Genomic DNA, 16726 nt, shown 5'->3' with positions numbered 1-16726 from the left:
AAGAATTCAACTAGCTTTAAAAATAAAAAGTCAACGGATAGGAACAGTGTACAATAAGAGAAGTGGAGTAGAAGAGAAATATGCAAGTCCAGCTGTGGTAGCACGCACCTGTAATCCCAGAGCTTGGGAGGCTAAGGCTGGAGAATTGATGTGAGTTTGAGATCAGCCTAGGCTACCTAGTGAGTTCAAGGCCAGTCTGAACTACACAGTGAGACCCTGTCTCAAAACAAAAGAGAAATACACATAAAATATTCAACCTCACTAATAGAAAATACAAAATAGAACCAGGTGCAAAGGTTCACATCTAGAATCCCAGCGCTCTGGGAGGCTGAGGCAGGATTACAAATTCAAGTGCAGCCTGGCCCATTTAGCAACTTAATGAGACCTGGTATCAAATAAAAAGAGTTGAGAATAGCTCAGTACAAAGTACCTGAGTTCAATTCCTTATTTATTTATTTATTTATTTAGTTTTGGTTTTTTGAGACAGAGTCTCCCTTTATAGTGCACACTGAACTCACTGGGTACCCTAGGCTGGCCTCATACTTATGTTGATCCTCCTGATTCAGCCTCCCAAGTGCTGAGATTACAGGTGCACACCACCATACCAACCTCTTCATTTCCCAGTTTTAGAAAAGAAATACAAAATATAATGAGAGAATTTTGTTAGTTTTAGTAAAATAGCAAGCTTACTCAAGGCAATAATCAGTGCTGGTCAGTGTACAAGTTTTCTACTTACTTTTAGGAAAATGTATTGATTTATTTTCTAAGTAAGAAGAACTGGAAAACACTTCATATCAAACACTTTAACATTATTCATCCTTCTGATCCAGTAATTTCAGGACTGGGAATTTGTCTTAAGAAAATCATCTATAAGCAGACAAGGATTTATGCACAAAAACACTGACTTCCGCAATACATATTATGGCCACTATAATTATAGAACCCATTTATCAAATGCTTGTTATGCAGGCCTGTGCTAGCATTTAACATATATTATGCTGTTTAGTGTATATGACCAAAACAATTGGAAACCATTAAATGTCCAACAGTAGAGAAAAGATTAAATGATGGCATAAAAGACTGCTACATAACCAATTAAACATCATCCATATAAATGATTTCAGTAACTGGGTAAGTGCCTATAATGAAGTAGAATATAAAGCCATATATGGAGTGGTTACAAATGTTTATGTGTACGAATGATTATGAATGCTTGCATATACATAATTACAAATACTTGTGTGTGGTTATTTTAGAGATGGGATTAGGGGTAAATTTTGCTTTCTTGCTTAAGCTGTCGTTCTAAAGAATGATTAAATAGTACAAGAGGGCCATCAAGAGGGCTTCATTCTAGGAGTGCTAATCAGTGATGTCCAGGATACCATTAGCATCTTTGTATAGTGTGAAGAACTGAATTACTTCCATTTACATCCTAGTTATAGTGCTTTTCAGCACTTTTTTTTGTTTTGTTTCGTAAGTTTTACTGTGTGTACTGTGCAGGCCTGCTGATGTTTTTTCCTTTTTAAACCTTTTCTCTTTTTTTTTGTGATTAAAGAAAAGCATGAGCTTCAGTCAAATGACTTGGTCCTCTCCAAGTCCCTGGAACCATCTGGTCGGATTTATGTCTACCGAAAAGACCTAGCAGATACTTTGGTAAGTATCTCTAACCTCAAGGTTAAAATACAGAAACATCAGGATCAGTGTGTATATGTGAATGAGTTACATGCTCTGACTTTTTTTGTTTTGTTTTGTTTTTAAGACAAGTTCTTGCTAGTTACTAACTGGCCAGGGCAAAGCTCAAACTTTGGATCCTCTTGCCTCAGCCTCCCAGAGTGCTGGAATGTAACCAAGCCCAGTTATCCTTGCTTCTGTCTGATTCTTTGAAATAAGGGATTTGAGACAAATGACTCCCTCTCTTGAAATTTCAATTCAGCTTCTTTTTGTTGTAGATATGGCGAGCAGGCTGAGAAGGCACTGTAGGCAGATTTGAGTGGAAAGAGACCCGGTTCAGTTGATGCACTAATGGTGTTGCATGTCCTTGAAAGAGTGAATTATCAGCCTTCCCTGTGTAAGATGAGATCATTACCCTCATCAGATGCTCCTTGGGGGTTTGAAGAAATGTAGAACTCTTCCTTTAAGTTGTTTTCAGTTTAAATTTGAAGAACAGTTATGCTTGAATGAACCTTGTTTGTTGTTTTCCTACTGAAGGATCTCAGTCTTGTGGTTGCTTTCTGAAAGACAGGCCCTGTCTAGCTCCATCAGCATCTGGAAGGAGCAGGCTCTAACAGTGGGATCCAGTCTTTTTAGACTTTTTTCTTTCCATGAAAGGGACCCATGGTGTGGGTCTTCCAAGTGGCTTCTGTTATATGTATACTGTAATTGAAATATCTTTATATTATATGGGATAACTAAAATTGCTTTACCAAAAGTATTTATGTAAAATTATCCATAAGCTATCAAGTTGTGAGAATAATGTCAATTGCTGTGACCTGTCATCCTTAAAACCAGGCATGCATGTGCTAGGTCATTTAGGTACAGTTTCTTATTTAACACTTCCAGTATCCCTGTGAGGTTTGGAAAGACTGAGTAACTTTCCCTCACCTTTTGTAGCCAAGAAAGGATGAGTGTCAGTGCGTTAAATACCATTCTGTTTCACTCTGAAGCCCCTGCACATTCCTTTAATTTGTCAATAAAGAGGAAGAAATAGAGAAATAGGGAACCCTTTGCTTTAATTGGACCTGTCCCATTCTTTGCTCCTGTGAGTCACAGGTCCTGTGAAATATCTTCTTGGAAAAAAGACAAACTGCACACCATTTCTGAGTAAAGCAGGAGATTGATTTTATCCTTCCACGTGGAGGAGGACAAGCTGTTATGCAGCTGCTGTGGGCTGCTCGTGAGGGGCCATGGTCTAATGGTCCTCATTCCCTCCACGCCCACCACACAGCCTCCTCCTGCTGTTCCAGTGCTTGGCTCTGGCTGGCTTCTCCCACTCTACAGGGCTTTGGAGAGTCAAAGGCAGGCCTGGGCATGACTCAGTGGAATACAAGGGTGCCGTGCAGAACTTTCTACAGGGAGCCAGACTCCACCCTGCCCTTGAATGTCTCACCAGCTTTGGACACCGCCGTGTGTATACCCATGTTGTCAACTGAGACAACTCATCCCTGGAATATTTCAGTCAAAACAGAACATTGAATCATGCATGAAGTCGCAGTACCCACTAGCACCTTCACATTAGTAAACCTTAGCAATCAGGAATTAGCACTGTGAAGGAATAGCATAGAGAAACATACAGTGTGTTTTTGTGCAGGGCACAAAACCCTTTGAATAACCAAAGGGAGACACCAGGATAAAAGACTTCTTTTGGTAAAGATAAGAGAGACAGAAAGCCAAGTAAATATATCCCTGCATCTTCAAATGATTCAGCAGGTATTAATGTTGCTTCACAACTTCTGTTTCTATCTCAGTCTGGGGCTGGCTGTCAGGCCCTCACCTAGCCAGTACTACACCAGCCAGTACCTGAGAAACCGAGGATTCCCGTCTCAGCCCCTCCAATAATCTGGAGGGTCATTCATCTAGGGCTTTGTGGGCTCCACACTAAGTCTCACACTGAGAACACAGGTGGTCTGTGCCCAGACCTGCTCTGAGGAGAGTCAGTCCTACAGGAAAGCTCTATGAAGCTCTTTTGTCATTAGTTTCCAAAAGTTGGAAATTTTTTCATTAGTGAAAAACTTCTAAAATGCAAATGATTTATCTTTTAGGTAGGAAGCAGGGATTACTATGTGGCAGCCGTGATACAGCCTCTTTATCCTACTATGCCATTTATTTTTTGCGGAGCCCCAATTCTTTTTGCTTTTCAGTCATTACCTATTCAAGAATAGTTCGCTTAAATGGAAGAATTTATATTTTAATTAGGAAATATCAAGTACTTTGGAAAGGTGCCAAATTATTTTTTAATAACTTTAACAATGATGATACATTGAAAGCTGTGCTGCCATTTCATACTTTCACGTTTTTGAGGAAGTAGTGTTACCAGCCTCATAGCAGTGAGGCTCCGTATATGTGGGAAAAGCAGTCGATACCTACAGCTACTGTGGGGTATAAATGAAACAGCTTTTTTCTTCTTCATCATCGTCTTTTTTTTTTTTTTTCATGTTAAATTTTTTCACTTTCCATGGGCGTTATAAAATTTGTAAATATGTGTCTGGGATGAGACATATTAGACATTTCCTGTAAAAGCCATGTCTGTCTTTATTGAAGTGCATTGTGACATTTCTTTTGTTTGTTTTTATACTAACCCTGCTGGCACATTAATTCTTTACCAGAAGCCAAAGTGATTTCAGAGGTTTCCCTTTCATTATTCTGTCTGCCAGGGCAGTGTTTTATAATCAGATTGGTAGGTGGGTGAGTGTGAGCTCAAGGGGGAGGGGCTGGCTGATTCAGTGAAATATCATTGATCACTTTCTACTGTTTCCAAGACTAGTTCCTAAATTGGCTCTAACTCACTGATGGTGAAGAGACTAGGGAAAAAATTAAGTGTACTTGGGAAAGATTAGTTTTCTAATCTGGCCTTCTAGTGCTTTTCCACAGGCAGCTGCTGGTCTGTAAAACATTTAGAACTTACTAAGAATCCTTTTGCTCCTGTTGGTTAGAACCCTTTTGCAGAAAATGAGGAATCACAGCAAAGGTCTATGAGGATTTTGGGAATGAACACTTGGGACCTTGCTCTAGAGTTAATGAATTTTGATTGGAGTCTCTTCAATTCAATTCACGAGGTAAGTCTATAATGAAAGGATTAAAAGCACTAATGCTTTTTTAACTGTAAATTCAAGAAATTTATTCATGTGGTCATTTAGTTATGCTAGGGATAACATGGCTCAAGAGATATGTGGGGGCTTGAAATATATTAGAAGTCTGACCTAGTGAAATCAGAATATATGACCCTTCTGTATTTACTCCTAGTGCTTATATAATATTGCTTATCATATAAATTAGTATGAATCAGCTGGACTTTTATATGTTTGTGTACATTTATATGGGAATATGACATATAGATACATGATGCTTAGAATAAAAAACATTTTTACCTTTGATAGTCATATTTTTGTTTATGTTTACAATAGTTACATCAGAATCATTTGTATGTATGTATGTATATAATTATACACATGTTCATCCACTGACATAAGAACATTTATAAATTTGGATTGTGCTGTAAGACTACAAATACCTTCTTGTAAATTGTGGGTATCTTCAGATCTACTGTCCACCAACTTCTCCAGTGCTCTATTGAAGACAGATTATACATTTTAAATAATAGATTAAGAGAAAAATGCTAATGATAATGAGTAAATTTGGCTGGTGGAAATTCTCACATGAGTTAGGAGATGAAAAATGTTACAGTCTCATACAATGGTATTTATTCTGCCATTTGTTGATATAGTTGGTCCTGCCTCTTTTTGTAAAGTATTGGACCCAGCCCTTAATCTTATGTTCCTTTCTATTTAATTTTTACTATGTCTTCTATCAGTGCTTTTCAAAGGGCAGTTGACCAAGCCACATTACCAGCACCACCTGGAAACTTGCTAGACTCACAGATTTTCATAGCCATGCATGGTGGTGTGCACCTATGTATAGTACCAGTTATTCAAAAGAGTAACATTCTGCGGGGGCTGAGGATTTAGCTCAGCAGCATAAGCACCTGCCTTGCAAGCAGGCAGTTGTGTGTTCGATCCCCGGTACCGATAAAATAGAAAAAGACAAAAAAAAGAGTAACATTCTGCAAGTTCAACATGGGCCTACACACTATTGTACTGTACATTGTACTGTGCTGTACATTGAAACAAACAAAGAAAGGGGAAAAAAGAGGGAGAGAAAGGGTTGTTCCTGCAGCTCCTCCACAGACCTACTGATCAGAAATTGGAGGTAGGTCCAACAATCTGAGCTTTAACAGTTCTCCAGGTTTTTCCTCATTCACACTAAAATTTGGTAACTAGTGGGTCTGATGTGCACCTTAACAAATATTAGTAGTGCTCGTGCTCATTTTCACTTGGGTTTTCCCAAGTAAAAGTGAAGTTGTAGAAGTTTGAGGATTCCATTTAGCCTTGATTTAAGCTTTAAAATGGTTTAGATTTTCATGTAAAGTTGTCTTCTTTATATTCTAAAAAAAAATATTTTCACATAAGTATTCTAGGTGAGCATTATTGAATAAGGTGTCTCTAGAACTAAAGGATAGTCATTTTGAGTTTAATATACTATTGTTTGCTATGTTTCCTGTCAATGTGTTAATGATCAGGAATGGCTTCCTGAGGCAGCTCTTATAAATGGACTGCATTTTGTGTCAGCTTGACCTAATGCCCTAAAAATAAACCCTGGAATGAATACATTTTCTTTCAGCAAGAGCTGATCTACTTCACATTCAGCAGACAGGGAAGTGGGGAGCACACCGCGAACCTCAGCCTCCTGCTCCAGAGGTGCAATGAAGTCCAGCTATGGGTGGCCACGGAGATTCTGCTTTGCAGCCAGCTGGGCAAGCGAGTGCAGCTGGTGAAAAAATTCATCAAAATCGCAGCTCAGTAAGTTTCTAGTGGTGACTAGGGCTCACCCTCACATCTTAGAAGGTGCATTGACGTCACTACCTCCCCCTATCATGATAAGGGTTGGAAAGTAAAAGTGTAGTAGTGAGTTAAGGGACTAAGTGGTTGAAAAGCTTTGTTCTTAAGTATTTATATCTTTGCATTTGAAGTATTTATATCTTAAAGTAAATGTCAAAATACCAGACTAAAGCCTGTGTTCTACACTTAGAACTAATAAAAGGGAGAACAGTACGCCCGAGGAGTCTGCACTGGGCTAGAAAGTGATGTGAGGGAGTAAGAATCACTGGAAGTCAGGTGCAGCTTGGGATCCTCATGGCTCCTTGCTGCCTGCAGTGTGAACTTTTACAAACTCAATGTGAGAAGACTGCCCCGGAAGAGCCCGCCTACCCCTTCCCTCTTCTCCTGGATGTTACCCTGTGCTCCAGCCGCTTCAAATGGCAAACCATCCTCTGTGCCTGCGCAGGGGTCGATTCTGCCCAGAATGGCCCTTTCCACCCAGCAATTGCTGCCATTCTTTAAGACATTGGTCAAATGTTTCTTCCTTCCAGAAGCCATCCCTGACTTTCAAATATGTGGTCAACTAAGTCCCTGTGCATGCATGGACCTTTTACCACCTGTTTGTTTATACAAGATTTTTTTCGCTGAGTTTTTTTAGCTTCCAAGGGACAGGAACTATCCCTAGTGAATCCTTGTGTCATTGGCACAAAACGTGGTAAAGAACAGTGACTCAGTAAATGTTAGATGAAATTTTGGTAATGTTCTGGGAGCCTCTTAAAATGCTAGATTGGTGTCCTAGAGTGTTGTTTGGACAGCTGCCTGACAGAAATAAGAAGCATGGATCAAAATCTTTCCCAATTATTTTTGCTTCCCAGGCTTCCCATTGCATTTCTCCTTTGTGTTCAAAGTAGGTTTTTGTTTTTTTTTTTTTTTTTTTTTTTTTACCAGCTTTCAAATACTGTTTTCCTTTGTTATTTCCAGAGCATTAATTTCAAGATTCCCTTGGATACCGAAATCTAAGGGTGTTCCTTTCCTTTATGTAGAATGGTAATGGTATAATATTTGCATGTGTAATACATACATCCTCCTAAATACTTTAAATCCTCTCTCGATTACTTATACTACCCATGCACTATACATGCCTCATGAATAGTTGTGCACTAAATTGGTTATGGAATAAAGAGAAAAAAATCTGTATGATTGGTACTGATACAACCCTCATAGATACAGACAGACAGAGTCCAAGATCAGGAGTTGGTTGAATTCACAGACGTGAAACTAGAAGATGTGGAGAGCTGACTACTTGACAGTGCGGTACATTCAGGATGTATACACTGATGGTTCATTATGTGTGCACATCTGTACAAGAGAGTATGAGAAATTTAGACTGAGTCTGCACTCACTTGGTCCTGGATTGGAGACTTGGCAGCTCAGCCTGCTGCTGAGAATAGAATGGAGGGGGAACTTCCTGTGAGCTCTCTTCTGTTGAGGGCTTTAGAGAATGAAAAGCTCCTCCCAGGGGTCAAGAAATACACAGATGAAACTGACCTTTGAAGATCTGAATTGTGGGTGGGATTTGACAGGTAAGAGAGAGGTCAGAAAAGCACTCTGCCAATGGAGGGAACTCCCAGGAGACAGAAGCAGAGCCGTGGCCAGGCAAGGCAGCCTCCTCCTTGGATCTGGCAAGCATGGAGGAGTATTTGTAAAGAATCTCTGGCAGACTGCTGTCCAAGGGAGGATGCACCCAAACTGTAAAGGATCTTGAATTTCAGCTGAGTTCAGAGGCAGAAGAAATCCTTTGAAAGTCAGTGAACAGGACTGTTACAATCAGGGCTGCCCCTGAGGAAGGCTGGCCAGCAAGCAGCACAAGACTGCGCTACAGGCAAAGAGCCCCCAAGAGTGGGCTATCACATTTACTGAGGCAAGAGCTTCTGAGGTCTGCTGTGACTGTGGTGGGAAGGGAGATAACAGATAGGTCTAAATTTTAGACTGCTTTTTGCTGCAAAAAAAGATTTTTGTAATTCACCCAAGAGGTTCTAAAATGGGCAGTGAAATTTCTGAAGGCAAGGCTGTTTGGGGTTAAAAACTTTCATATCAATGCCAGTTACATGAGAAAATAGGACATTAATGCTCCAAGGACACCACCCAGCTCCATTCCTGCTATAAGACTGTATCTATCCTTGGGGAAATAAAATATATTCACACATCTTTCCCGTATAGCTCCATGTTCTTGCATTATTTATGGTACTGGTCTCTGTCCTAGCCTGTGGAATAGAATGCCAACAGAAACATAAAGTTAAATTCGTGATAATCACACTGGTAGGAATAACCAAGGGAAAACAGCAATTTCCACAGTCATGAAGTGTTTTCCCTGCCTAAGGCATCCAATTTGCATATTCATGTTTCCCTTCCTTACCATCACCATCCCCCACCCTCTGTGGACTGAGTGGATTTTATTTCCTTACATAGAGACAAAGGAGGGAGTGCTGGACGGGAATGTGGTATCAGACAGTTATCACAGAATGAATGATCCATGGATACAGAAGATCATGACTAGATCACTGACTAGAGTGATACCTAATATTTACACTGTATCAATTTGTCTCCTATAGAAATTGTATCTGTGTTTAATTCTTTTTTAAAAAATGATTCAGATATTTTGTGTCTGGGTGGATGCCTGAGTTTTGACATGTGACCAAAAAGAAAAGGTTATATGGATTAGGAAAATTGTTTGTGAGCAGCTAAAAGATAAAAAATGGAACTTATACCTAAAATTTTATATAGAGAAATAAGAAGAGGAGTAATAAATTTTTGCTATTAAAAAAACATAACCACTCCCCCAAAAGTTTTTGTGTTCAACTTGAGCAAATGCTATTTGAAAGACTTTTTCCATACTTGGCAGATGGATATGGACAGAATATAAAAAATGAAATAGGCACACACTGTGGCCGTAAGCAGCCCACTGTCGTGTGGGGGTGACATAGCTGGTGGGGCCTCCGTCAGAAGGGTACCCAGGAGTCCGAGAGTCCACCAACCAGGCTGCTCCTGGCAGGCAGGAGCCTGCTTCCTGACAAGAGCTTCAGCAAAAGACTCAGTATTTCAAATCGTCAAACAAGAGATGGACTGATTCATAAGAGATGAACTATTCATTATCTGTTTTGGCTGCTGTGGGCTTTCAAGTCATGTGATAAGGAAGAAAGGACAGAACAAACCAAGCAAAAGGCAAATTAAGGAGGAGAATCCTAAAATAGAACTGAAGATTTAGGCAGCAGCAATTACCAAAAACAAATGGTCTTCCAAGTCTAAGACCAGGTTTTCTTACTTCAGTTTATTCATGGATTGTCCCAAGCATGATCCACCCAGAGCAAAGTTGTCAGGAAAGCAGGCAAAAGGATAAACTGGACCAGGCCCAGGGCCTCCTTACCTCCCGCAGACCATGGGCAGAGCCAAAGCTGGCAGGACTCAGGGAAGGACGTACTGGGGGGCTGCACAGCGTGGCATCTACAAGATGTGTGTCGCTCAGTTGCCTCCAACAAAATGTGGAAGCAACAGTGACTTTCCTGCTCCACTGTCCACGGGCGAGGGCCTTCCTCCCTGTCCTGGAGCCAAGGCCCTACAGTAAGGCAGGCAGACCCGCCAGAGTGCAGCTTCTGTGTTTTTTTTACTCTACCAGTCAAAACCACTGCCCAGGTTCTCAACGATACATTCTTTTTCCCTCCCTGTGCAACAGGAAATCGTTATAGCTTCGGCAGACAGCAGTTTGTGGTATATAATGAAAACCTTCAAAGTCTTCATAGCTTTTGCCTTATTGTTACAGGAATGTAACTCCCAATCTGTTAGGTGTGCTGAGTTTGTGTCCCACAATTTCAAACAGTGGTTGAGCCCAAGGACAAAGGAAGTGAAGAATAGGAAAGCTCCTGAGAGGCTGAGGGATCCATAATGTGGATCGCTGCTGAAGCTCTTAGTCTTGGGAGTTTTATACAATAACATCAGAGGTTACCTTGGGTCAAACAGTGATCAACCTGTAGGTTACAGGTATAATCACTTAGCCAGCACTAAGCCAGTAGAAAAACAAGGTACACAGCAAGAGTGCATAGCATGGAGAAGAACAAAGGCATTTCTGGACGGACAGGAGCCGGACTCAGAGTATTCTGGTTATCTGTCTGCATGTCATGTTGTTTCTCTGAATCCATTATTTAGGGTTCCTGGGCAGATGGTACTACAGTGCAGCTTGGAGCTATTGTTTGTCTCTGGGGAGGTCCACAAGCCTAACCACCTGTCTCCATCGTGGGACTTCATTTCTATCAACTCAGACCTTGATCGCAAGGGTGGTTTGCTCATCTCTTCTCCCACCTGGTCCCTTTCTAACTGCCTGTCACTGTCTACCCAACTTAGCTATCTGCAGTACTGTCAGTTAATGGCTGGCAGTGTAACTTAATGTAAAAATTTCACAAAATGGCAGAAAAGCCTGTGCATAAAAATATTGACTGTAGCATTTTATATAACTCAAGAATGTCTCCACTAGCAGAAGAAGAGAGCAAACTATGGAATATGTTTTTGGTGACCTATTTTTTTTTAACCATTGATGATGGTAGTGAAGAATACAATGTAAGATGGTATTAAACTAGAAAAGCAGAGAGTTGTTCAGACCCTGCTCCTAAACTCCATGTGGGACTGATGATGTGAAAGAGTAGCACATGCCACATTTTCAGTAGATGCGGGATGTAGTAGGCATTTTGTTGGTGACGATGTGTCTAAGTGGAGTGGGAGTCTAACCCCGGGGGTAAGTAGGGCTTGTCTGTCACAACAGCATACTGATGACCTAGACAGGACCACAGAGCTGTGAAACCAGAGCGTAGGTGCCTAGAGAAACATGAATTCAAACAGCATTCAGCAGGAACTTTAAATGCATACAAAATAGGTTTTAAAAGAGGAAGGATCTTATGAAATGTCAGGACAGAATCAAGAGCAGAGAAGTTTTCCTGAAGGCAAGGAGGGAATCATTTCTTTTGTGTTAGAAACAGCTGAGGGGCTGCCACCCCTCTACAGGCGTTGAAGGGTACCTTGGCTGAACTGTGTGACCTAAAAGGAGCTTTTCAACTTTGTCTTGTGTGTTTGCCCTTTGAAAGAATGTTTCCTCAAAGTGTCTTGTGCTTTGCTTTATCCCATAGCTGCAAAGCCCAGAGAAACCTGAATTCCTTCTTTGCTATCGTGATGGGTCTCAACACTGCTTCTGTCAGCCGGCTGTCGCAGACCTGGGAGGTGAGCCTTGGGGCTTCACGGTGGGGGGAAAAAACATGACAAGGAAGTCTTAATGTAAAGTAAATTTGCTTAAGTGCTTTAAATGATATAAATGCTATACTAAACTAAAAATGGAAAAGTGTTGTGTTAAGGTGGTAGGGAACATTTCCATCAGATGGTCTTTACAGTGGTTCTCTAAATGCAAATTAAAATAACAGAAATTTCATCTTAACTCCAGAAATAATGGCTATCATCAAGAAATCAAATAGTCACAAATGCTAGCGAGGCTGGGCTTAGGGGGGAACCCTTCTACATTATTGATGGTAGACCAGTACCATCACTATGGAAATCAGAAAAAAATAAAATAGAAATTCCATTTGCCCCAGTTAGTCCCCTTTTCAGTATCTTCCCAAAAGAGTTAAAGTCATCATATTACAGTGATGCATGCATATCCATGCTTACAGCAGCACAACTCATAATAGCTAAATCTTGGAAACAGCCTTTATGTCCAATCAGTAAATGAATGGATAAGGAAAATATAAAAGATAAACTTCAGTCTTTTGTAGGGAAATGGTTGTACTTTGAGATCATCATGTTAAGTGAAGTAAATCAAACACACACCTTAAATATCCCATGGTTTCTTTTATATGAGAAACCCAAAATAGTAATAAAGAGCAAATCATAAGATAGGTAATAGGAAGTAGGGAGGTGAATCTTTCTCAAGTGGAAGAGGAGTCAACAGGTGGAGGGGAGAAAAAAAAGAACTAAGATGTGTTATACACATGTACTAACTCTCCACAGGGAGTGTAATCATTAGGTGTTACAAACATGTACTAATAAAAAAACACAGTTTAAAAAATGGTTCTCTAATATACATTAAAGAGATAAACACTGCTCCCCAGCTAGAATTAGCCTCCACTTCTCGGTCCTGGTACCGTGGTCCAGGTTCATGCTGGCCTGCGTGAAGGTGAGCAGAGGTGACTCGAAAGTGGGTTTGCTGCAGTGTGTGTGAATTTAAGCCCCACGGACTCTCACTTGCAGGACTTGCATGGTATGTTTGCAGGGATGATGAATATCTTGTACAATGTGCAAAAGTAATCTTATATTCTTTTTCTTAAAGCCCACGGAGTATAATAAAGTTCAGTCTTCACCAAGTAAAGTTCAGGCTTTGCTTCTTTCTATGCTGAAGGCTGTTGGGGTCATAAGATGAAGGAGCTCACTCTGGTTTGGACACACGAACATGCAGGCCATGGGTGGGAAGAACTGAATCCTGGGACTGTCAACTTGCCCAGGCCTCTCCCAGGCCCCAGCCCTTTGTTCCTGGATATTTCTTTCCTTCGTTTCTCCCAGTGGGCTATAGCCTGTGGTGGCTCATTGGACTCCTTGGCTTCTCTCCACGGTCCCCTTCCATTCTATTCTGCTCACTCACTGAGCCATTCTCTCGTGACTCCCTGTCCCACTCCCACAAGACACAAGCTGATGGGCCAGCCTTTCTGTTCCATTGAGTCTCAGCAGCGGCCATAGGTTCACCCTCCGGTCAGGCTGCCCCCAGTGGAAGGCATTGGGCCAGTGCACCTGAAAGGGCTTTAAAAGAAAAGAAATGCTTTCCTGTTCTGGACAAGGAAATGAGACATTTTGCTCATCTTAAGATTAAAGGAGATGAGTGATAAATTCCACAAATGATCAGAGCAGGAATGAAATAGATAGCAGCAAGGGAGTGTGAGTAGAATTAGCGTTAAATCTCAAAAGAAATATTGGGAGAAAAAATAATTAAATTCAAATAGCTTGCATTTAGTCAGGGTACTTACCCCCTATTATGTGCAGGGCACTGCATTAGTGCCACGGCACAGAGTGTGCATATGATGAAGGAGATTTTGAGCCGAGTCTCACTGGGCAAGAGAAGAGAAGCTCACACTTCTGCAAGTAGCTGAGAGGTTGCTCAGTGAGAAGCCCCAAATGGCAGGGCACTGAGACTGAGCGGGGGATTGCTGGAGCAGGGAGTGGGAAATTTCACATAGAGATGAGCACAGGATCTTTGGGTCTCGTGATTAAATAATGAATGTGATCACATTATCCTACGCAGTTAATACAGGAAAAGAAGCAGATTTGAGGAACTAGATTAGAGGTCAACAACTTTTTAGTAAAAGACCAGATAGTAAGTATTTTTAGGCAATACAAGCCCTAACTCCTTAACTCAGCCACTGTAGTACAGGAACACCATGGTTAGTACACAAATGAATGGTTGTAGTATTGTTCCAATAAAACTTTATTTCTAAGAACAGGCAATAGGCCAGATCTGGCACATGGCTGAGCCTCTAGATCAAATCAGTTAACACATTCAGGTTCCACTTCAGGGGGTTATCAAAGAAATATTTGCAGCTCGGAAGAAACAGTAAAGAGTTGGATGTGGTGGTACATGCTTGTAATCCTAGCGCTCAAGAGGCTGAGGCAGGAGGATCACCACAAATTCAAGGCCAGTCTGGACTATATAGAAATATCTTGCTTTAAAGAAAAGAAAGAAACTCCATACTGACTTTGGTAGTGAGAAAAAAGAAAGAAAGAAAAAGAACCAATAGTAGAAAGAGTTGCAAAACTCTGTATTTTGTCTCTTCTCACCCTTTCATGGGGAAGGGGCAGTGGCTTCCAACAGATTAAACTGCCTGTTTTCTGAAATAATCCGGATACAGAATAGCCAAATTGAAAAATCTGTTTATAAATAGTTCAAAAGTCTAATGGAGTTTGCCTCATTATTTTGACTCAATTTAGAAACAAAATTCCACAAACATCTTTTCTTAAACTTTCTCATTGATAGCTGGAATTTATTAAATGCCAGGCATGGATTCTATACATTTCATAAGTTGTCTCTGTTGGTAGCTGAAGAAACTGAGATATTAGAGCTTGGTGACTCACACCAAACCGCAGAGCTGGAAAGGAGCAGAATCAAAATTCACACTGGCCTGACTGCAGGCGAGCGCTCTCTTCCACAGAAGGTCGCTAAGTCAGTGTGAAAGGCATCCAGTTCTTCCCTTGTGTTAAAAGTCAGGCTGGGGCATTCCAAGTGTGTTTGGCTTTTTTGTTTTTCCATTTGGCCAAAATTTTATGTTCCCATCCTCTGTCATTGTACATGCTGCCTGTTGATGTAGTTAAACTTTTCAATTCAGTGATTATACCCATTAAAGCCCAAGCTTTCTCACTTAAACCATAGCCCTTCACTACTTAGCCCTTTGCTGTGAAATACAGTTACATCGTTCATATAAAAACTGTCAGCCAGAATTATTATTTGCCATTTAGCAAGACTGCTAAGAGGATGAGCACATTCATCAAAGGTAGGACATGGAACTGGAATCGAAATTTTTATTAAATAATATTAATGTGTAACCTGCTAGACTCATGAATCTTGTGGCTGGTAAACTGCGTTTAGCCACATTCCTAAAGCCGTATTCCAAGCAGGATGAAACTTACATAATGAGAAGCAATCAGGAGAGAGCCAGAGGTAGAGGTATTTGTTCTGAAATGTACAAGTAAGCACAACTTAATGAAAAATCCTCCCAGTGCTTCTCAAAATAACTGTCTTCTGTCAACTGCTTTTTGTGTTTTTTAGAAAATCCCTGGGAAGTTCAAGAAACTTTTCTCTGAACTTGAAAGTTTAACAGTAAGTAGCTGAACTACAGTGGCCTTATTCTTCTAGTTAGTCTCTTGGATTATGATGGTTGGTTTCTGCATTCTGTGCTGTCGAGTAGCTTAGACTAGTTTTGCTTGCTTATGAGGAATGTAGCTTTGCTTCTTAAGGAATGAGACAAAATGACAGTTAATGCAGCGTCCTCACCTTCCTCACAGGTGATGAGCGTGGTCTCTTTAAGTGTGATTTTCAGAAAGCAGATTTTTAAGCATATTCCAGTTCAAAACCTACATGACTTTAGCCTACAGTATAATTTTAACATGTAATTAGTGCCCTGTGCAGTATTTTTTCCACATTTTCACTTTGTCTTAGGCTTAGATACAAAGCGAAGAATTTCTTTTTAGAACACAGTGCAACACTGCTCTCTTGTTTTCTCTGCCCTGCCTGTATGTTAAGAGGACAGTTTTTCTCTGCAGTGTACCTAACAAAAGACCTAGGTTATCGCATGATCAAAATTATGCAGAGGAAACTGTACTTAAAGAACCTATTTGAAGAAAATAATAGGGTAATCAAAGGTGTCTCTCTTTTGTAGCCATTTCCCTTTTTTATAAACCAATAACTGGAGTTTCATTCATTGCCTAGATTTCCTGCCCTAATTTAGTGAGTTTATTCTCCTAGGAAACCTTTGTCTATTTCACTCTTAGGAAGAACCTCTCTATATCTAAATCATGTTCAAATTGTATAGGAAAAATAGATTGAGAATTGTTTCTATCACACATTGATTTTCTTTCTCTTTGTAATCTGCTTGGTTTGGCAGGATCCTTCCTTAAATCACAAAGCCTACAGAGATGCATTCAAAAAGATGAAGCCACCAAAAATCCCTTTCATGCCCTTACTGCTAAAAGGTAATGATTTTCTACCCTTTATGCCATGTAATTTCATCATCCAGAAATTTGTCATTCTAACCATAGAAGGCACACAAAAAAAAACTTCAGTATATTGGACTGCAGTCATTTTGATGTTCAAACTTGTTTGCTTTTCATAGTTTTTGAAATACCTAAGTTTTTTTAAATACCTGGACTGAATTGTGCTTGAACAGATGTCAAAGCATTTAATTTTTGACTTGCTAAACTTGACTTTTGTGCTCTATTTTATTTTGCTTCTAATTCCTGTATTATTTTCTTTTGAACCTTTCTTTCTGTCATAGTTAATTCAAACAAGAATAAGACTGGTATAAAATACCCAAATGGTGATAGGCTGTGCTCAGAGACACAAC

The 16726-nt window shown here is 40.3% G+C and overlaps 1 protein-coding gene across 4 annotated transcripts in view; it reads left to right on the top strand.

Moving 5' to 3' along the window:
* The window catches only part of Rapgef5 (Rap guanine nucleotide exchange factor 5), a 267972-nt gene that overhangs the window by 233591 nt on the left and 17655 nt on the right, over positions 1–16726 (top strand). For all 4 annotated transcript variants that reach the window (XM_003469825.5, XM_063234130.1, XM_063234120.1 and 1 more), the window contains 6 exons: positions 1556–1653; positions 4650–4772; positions 6394–6572; positions 11762–11852; positions 15433–15483; positions 16268–16355. In XM_003469825.5, the coding sequence (XP_003469873.3) occupies positions 1556–1653; positions 4650–4772; positions 6394–6572; positions 11762–11852; positions 15433–15483; positions 16268–16355 (630 nt within the window). The remainder of the gene's footprint in view (positions 1–1555; positions 1654–4649; positions 4773–6393; positions 6573–11761; positions 11853–15432; positions 15484–16267; positions 16356–16726) is intronic.

The sequence above is a fragment of the Cavia porcellus genome, unplaced genomic scaffold (genome assembly GCF_034190915.1).
Source record: "Cavia porcellus strain 051 isolate PalLab524CR breed Dunkin Hartley unplaced genomic scaffold, mCavPor4.1 scaffold_2, whole genome shotgun sequence".
NCBI classification, from domain to species: domain Eukaryota; kingdom Metazoa; phylum Chordata; class Mammalia; order Rodentia; family Caviidae; genus Cavia; species Cavia porcellus.
Note: the sequence above shows the minus strand (reverse complement) of the source record. Positions and strands in the feature narration are given on the sequence as shown.